Below are 6,513 nucleotides of genomic sequence, written 5' to 3'. Positions count from 1 at the left end.
GATAATTAATTTTTAATATAATGAAGACATAATTATAAATTTTGTCCTTTAAATATATACGATTTATGCATCAGGTCATTTAAAAAGTTTATTTGCGGTGGGTGTTCTTTAAATGACAAAATACATTCGTTTTTTGTCATTTACACTAACTGTCATCCAAAAACTCATTTAAATCCAAAAATGTCAAGATTTAACGAGTTTTGTTTAACATATTTTATTTAGTTTCTTTTTCTAAAAATATGTTTAATTTGCTTTTTAATTATAAATATTTAAATAGTATGCGTAAAAAGACTTAAATACCCTCACATGCCAAGACAAACAACGATTTTGTGTTTGTAATTTAAAATATGTAAAATCCCTAAATAGAAGTATTGTCTTTTGGGTTTTTATAATTTTAGCTAGGCTTAAATACATAAATTTTGTTCTACCACAAGTTTTATGTTTATTATTTAATAATGCACAACATCTTTTTTATATTTTTATCAAGAAAACGATAATTTGGACCATAATATTCAGTGAATGAGGCAGCTAACGTGGGAATGCGTTCTTGTCAATCTTTTCTTCATTTCTTCTTTTCGTTTACGTATTGCAGGTCCCAAAATTTAATATTATTGCAACTTTGAAAAGAAAAAGATTTTGTTTGCATAGTTATATTTTCTTATTATAAAAGAGAAAAATAAAATGTTAATAACATTAATTTGTCTACAATAGTCTTAGCTTGAAGTTTCATTATTAAGGGCGATCTCTATAGCATAATAGATTAATTGTTATTTAACTACATCTGGTTTTGCTTTGATCCACTCACAATGATGATTATGAACCAAATGAAGATAATATATGCAGGTGAAAATAAGGTGGAGATAATATATAAATCGATTGTAATTTTATGATTATTATGCTACTAAGATTGCTTTTTGCAACGAATATGCAAGTTAAAACTATAAGTGGTTAAACTGATAGTATGGTTTATTAAAATATAATTTCCTCTAAGAAAAAACGTATATTTGGTTTGTTTTTAGAAAATAAATACGATAATTTATTTTGTTTTAACGGTTACTCATACTAATATTTAACCAAACTTTTAAATCTATACATTTGTCCATCACAAAACTAAACCCCCGATCACGTAGATTCTAAAGAGTGAGGGTTAACATCTCGTAGGTAACAAAAACAAAATTTTTTTAAAAAATTATTTTGAAAGAAATAACGTTATGTACACATCTTGTCATATTGATGCCGCTAAACCACAAATCCTTTGACATTATACTTCACTATTATAGAGATCGTCCACCTTTATCTCTTAACAGGTCAATGAAATTATATATTGCTCACTATGACCGACTCACCCGCTTGGTGATTACAAAAATACTGCATATGACACAACCTTACGCTTTATTCAACCCGTGCTATACTCGATACTTTAAAAACATGTGAAGAAAGATGAAGTAACACGTATGATTACAAGCATAAACGTTTGTGTAACAATTTATGAAATATAAAACTTATTGTATACAAATATTATATAATGAATAAAATTGAATTATTGGGTGAACCTGCAAACGTATTCGTGCCATAATTTGAAATGGGGTCATCTCTGAATTCTAATTTATTCTGCCTCCCACAAACAAAAGTGAAAATCTTTGGAAGACCATTACCCATAGTTTCACTAGCGATGTGTTTTTATTTTTCTCTAGAAAACTTTTTACTAGTATCACTCCTTTGACATCTATACTTAATAGGTAAAAATTATTTTAACAACCAACAAATTTTTTAAATGGGCTATTGGCTAAATTCATCATATCGAGATACACTCGTCTTTCGATCTTATTTGTTTTTAATTCTAAATTTTTATTTTTAGGGTTTTTAAATAAAATTTTTAATTCAACGATAATTCGTAAAAATTCAAAGGCGAATTATCTGGTGGCCCTTCAAAAATTATATATCTGGTTATAATTTTGAAGGGCTAGATGTTATGGGGTGACCCTTCAAAAATTACATAATTCTAATAAACTATAGTTACTTGTACAAAATAACATATCCTGACATTTTTACCAACAATAAATACCAACTCTAAAATTTACCCATAACACACTTTCATTTTCTTTTAACACCTTAGCTTTGCTTCTTTTTCCTTTTCTTTTACCAAATATGTTGTTACATATAGGGATGTTTACGCTTCGGTTTAGACGGTTACTCATCCAAGCCGGAGACCCTTGACTTTCTTAACCGGCAAATTCTTTTGCGATGACTCCTCCCTTGTTTATGTTGTTCCCACTCGTACGCTCCTCTAAGCACCTTATTCCCGCATGCCTACAAGTAAATATTGGTTATCATGTAGTATCCACTCTGATTTTGATCCATTTAAATGAGTTCATTTTAATGTATATATGTGTGAACCCTCAGGTGGGCAAAAGTAAAATTGCACTAATTTTGACATTATTTTACTAATCTCATGAAAATAACGTTAAAAGTGGCGGAAGGTTAATCAGGCATCATGTGGTGGCGTTGATAGCCGAAAGACAAGGGCACATGCACCAATCAGCCGGTGTCCCGATGATTGAGTGCTATGTGCCTTATGTCCAAGGCTTGATGCAAAACTACTATCGAGCCGGGGGTCTCACCGGAAGCAGTCTCTATATCCCTATGGGATAGAGGTAAGGCTGTCTACATCTTACCCTTCTCAGACCCTACCATAGCATTGCTATTGGTGGGATATACTGAGTACGATGATGATGATGATGAAATGAGTTCATTTTAAAGAAAATAAACAGCTCAAGAGAGCATGAAACTAACCTTGCATATGTGTTGTGTCCATAAATCCCTTTCCATCAATTTTACGCCGTTACTAACATTTCTTGCATCAAAATCAAACTTTATATCTTTCTCAAAATGAGATTGGATTATTTGGATTGATGGTTTAACCACATTTTTTGTCCATGACTCTTCAGTGAAACCTGAAAATAAAATAAACACAATGTTATTTAAGTCAACACAATCAAACGAATATGATGACTATTTTACCCTTTTATTGAAAAGCGAAAGGACATACATGAGAGACATTCGGTTGCATCAACATAATGTATGTTCCAGCCAAACAATGTATCTAGCCGATTAAGCCTTCTTTTCTGGTAAATAATAATATTAGTATTTCTAAATTATATACAACGATTGCAAGAGCAAAACAAAATATATAAATAATTTGAATATTATTCACCTGTCGACGAACAAGCCTTCTGGTGTTCAATTTAACTTTATCAATAGCATCTTCAATAAGCTGTTTGAGCGGGTTCTCGCTAGACGAACACAATATTGTGTCCATGTTCTCTTTTAACTTTTCAATAGATGTAATTGTCAACTCTTGAGAATAATAAACTTTTAAAAAATCCTCAAACTCCCTAACACCAATGGCTTGCCTTAAACCTCGAGTGTAAACAGCATCAGGGTTAAAAATGTCATAAACTTCCTGAAGTAAACCTGAGTTGACCATCTGATCTACCCTTTGATCCACATATGTGTCTATAACAGGGAGTGAAGCGTCCACACATATAAAACAACAATTGTATCTCAGATTATCACCATCTCCCCAGTTCTGCTCAGCCAAATGTGAGATTATTATAACAGTTAAATAAATTTTACATAAAAAATGGGATTTTTCCGGTTCAGTGAAGGAAGTCAATGCCCGTTAGGAGTGTAAACAATATGAGCCGAGCGACAAGCACTAATTCTAAAGCTAGAGCACTGCTCGTGAGTAGTTTTTCAAGCTCGAGACCGACTCGTCTATTATTTATTAATTAATTTATATACATTTATTTTATTTTGGTTATATAAATTTTAATTATAACTTTTGTATATAACAATATATATTATTTAGCTATTTTTATTTAATACATTAAATAAAAATCACATATAAATAGGAGGCTTGGACCCGTTTAAGATCGGCTTGATTTGAGCCTTTAGCAAGCCGATTTCAAGTAGCTCACGAGCGTATTGGCTGGTTTACACCCTTAATTCCAATTATTCATGGTATGTAGAGCTGCCAATTACAGCCCATTTACTTATATATGGACTGATTTAGATTATCTTTTATCTCTGTCAGTCAGATGCGTATAAAGAGGAAAAAAAGATAAAGAAAATGGGTCAAACGGGTCGAAAGTCACATAGAGTGTGCTTCTAATGCATAAACCAATTACCAACTAAATCATTTTTTTTTTATTTTTAAATAATTAATTTATTATTGAAATTATATAACTGACTAACTATTTCAAAAATACAAAAACTTAGGACCTGAACCCATATTGACCCATTAAAATTATGCTTCAGAAGAATATACCTCCATAGTTTTCTCCTGAAGATATTTGCTAGGAAGAACACCACACGAAGTATATAACCGAAGGTATTGACTTATCTGCAGAAGATAATACATGATTAACGTGTATGCCTGATTTGCAAAATCAAGGATGTGTGAATAAAAATTTATTATACATAAATCATGAGCCACGATATTCAAACATTTTTAGGAACTTATCCACTTACCTTTCTATGGTCATTTGGATGAATTCTGTTTGCAGCAACTGGATCAATAGCCTTGAGACTTTCATAACTATAACTAAAATTCTGTTGATCTAACATAAGTTGCGTATGCGGTTCTTTATCTCCTGTTCACAATTCATGTCTACCTGTTAAAAGCAAGCATAAAAATTTTTAGTCAATAAATGCTGCTCACCATTAGTTTCATCAAAGCAACCGTCATCAGTATCTCCAAGTGACTCATCTAAAAGAAATCGGCTCACAAGTGCCTGAAAACAACAAAGGACAAAAAAAGCACAAATTTACAAGTTACACTAATATTAAAGAAGAAAATGCAAATCAAACAAACGCATAAATTGAAGTCACAAAAACCAATATATACAATTTACCTGAATATAGTAATTTGTGCCTCCAACAATGACTGGTAAGTGATTCCTGGATGTTATATCATTGATAAGCTGAAAATCATTTTAAGAAATGTTTTCATTATTAAACCAATAAAGAATGTTGCATCTGAGAATTAAAATCCCGCAGTATACAGTTCAAAACAGGTGCAATCATATTAATATCAATCATCAAACTGCAGAGCTGAATGGTTACACCAGTTGATTACTAGTAATACTAGAAGTAGTTTTATACTCTTTGTTATGAACACAAAGGCTGACAATAAATGGCAGTTTAAATCAAACACAAAAATATATATGTAGCATATACAGAGGCGAAAACTACTCCCAGGAACCGCGTAGTCCCTAAAATCCTTTGCAGTAAACTCGACTTCAGGGCTAATTGTACCCAAAAGATGATGTGGCACTCCTACATAGACATAGAATTCCAAAATCAATAACAGGCATTGATATTACACGCATAATATTAATATTAATAATAAAAATTAGGTCAAATTAACCTTTCTGATCATGAAGTGGAACTTTATTAGTGAGAACATCCAATCCTTCATAAACCTGATTGATTGATTGATTCAAAATTAGATTATGCAGCAATAAATGAAGCTTTAAACTGTTTTGTGTATAAATAATAATAATAATAATAAACCTGCATAGAATTGGCGTTGATGATTTCAATAGGGAGTTGTAATTGTAATTGTGAAGCTGCTAGGTCAATGGCGAGACGTAATTTGCCGGAACCAGTTGCTCCCATTATCACTACTACTGTTGGCTTTGAGTTTAAAGTGTTAGGGTTTATGAGACGATTACTACTGTCAGTTTCCATCTCTTACCACCACCGTCTTCCGATGCGGCGGCCGGAGATGAATACAACGATATTATTAAAAGAGGAGTCTCAGATTTTTTGGACTGCCCCTAAAGTTTCACTTTTTTGTATTCAAGGCTCTATACTTCTAAGTAGTTCTAAAACATCCGGTTATCGTTTTTTTAAAAATTGCTTGACGAAGTCGTCTCGTGTTACAACATCACATAACATATATCATTCCCTTTGTATCTAATTTATTTTTTGGCTTGAATTTCCACCAACCATGTTGAAATTACGATATTAACATACTGGTTGGACTTATGACTTTGAAAACTGGTTTGAATGTGATATAGCTTGGTCCCCCTCTTAGTTTTTGGTAAGAAACTTGAGCGAAGCATACATATATTTTACGCCTTTATGTCAACTTGAAACTACTGGAAACAAAGATCTTTGTTGCTCTTCACGGTTGCTTCGTCAACTAAACGGGCTCTATTTTGATCTTCTCTCTAGCAAATGTTTCTTTCAAAACACTTTGGGCTTATGAGTTATGACTCTAACTTGACAATTCTCCAAAGGCTTGAACCTGCTTTTATCCCATTTGTCACATGGCTCGTATATCAAAGACCCGCGTGATTCTTTCATACGGTGTTAGAGAACAAGCCATTTCATCTTGCTTATTGATACAACTCACTAGTTTTTGTCTTGCCATGTATTAATCAAAAGACTGACCAAAACCTCCAATCAATAGTACGCAAGAAGCGCAAGCACTTATATTGTACG

At 32.2% G+C, this 6,513-nt stretch overlaps 1 protein-coding gene across 1 annotated transcript; it reads right to left on the bottom strand.

Annotated features, from left to right (window-relative positions):
• Window positions 1-2,792: 2,792 nt before the first annotated feature.
• LOC143548989 (tRNA dimethylallyltransferase 2-like) lies at window positions 2,793-5,819 on the bottom strand. The gene is made up of 9 exons (XM_077040010.1): window positions 5,578-5,819; window positions 5,432-5,486; window positions 5,260-5,340; window positions 4,917-4,984; window positions 4,724-4,796; window positions 4,534-4,655; window positions 4,331-4,405; window positions 3,022-3,589; window positions 2,793-2,954 (listed from the first exon to the last, which is right to left on the bottom strand). The coding sequence occupies exons 1-8, from the start codon at window positions 5,752-5,754 to the stop codon at window positions 3,104-3,106; spliced, it is 1,137 nt and encodes a 378-aa protein (XP_076896125.1). The 5' UTR covers window positions 5,755-5,819; the 3' UTR covers window positions 2,793-2,954; window positions 3,022-3,103.
• Between the last annotated feature and the right edge of the window lie 694 nt (window positions 5,820-6,513).

This window comes from Bidens hawaiensis, unplaced genomic scaffold, assembly GCF_021521415.1.
Source record: "Bidens hawaiensis isolate Kalapana, Puna unplaced genomic scaffold, B.hawaiensis_p1.1 tig00015346_1, whole genome shotgun sequence".
NCBI lineage: Eukaryota > Viridiplantae > Streptophyta > Magnoliopsida > Asterales > Asteraceae > Bidens > Bidens hawaiensis.
Note: the sequence above shows the minus strand (reverse complement) of the source record. Positions and strands in the feature narration are given on the sequence as shown.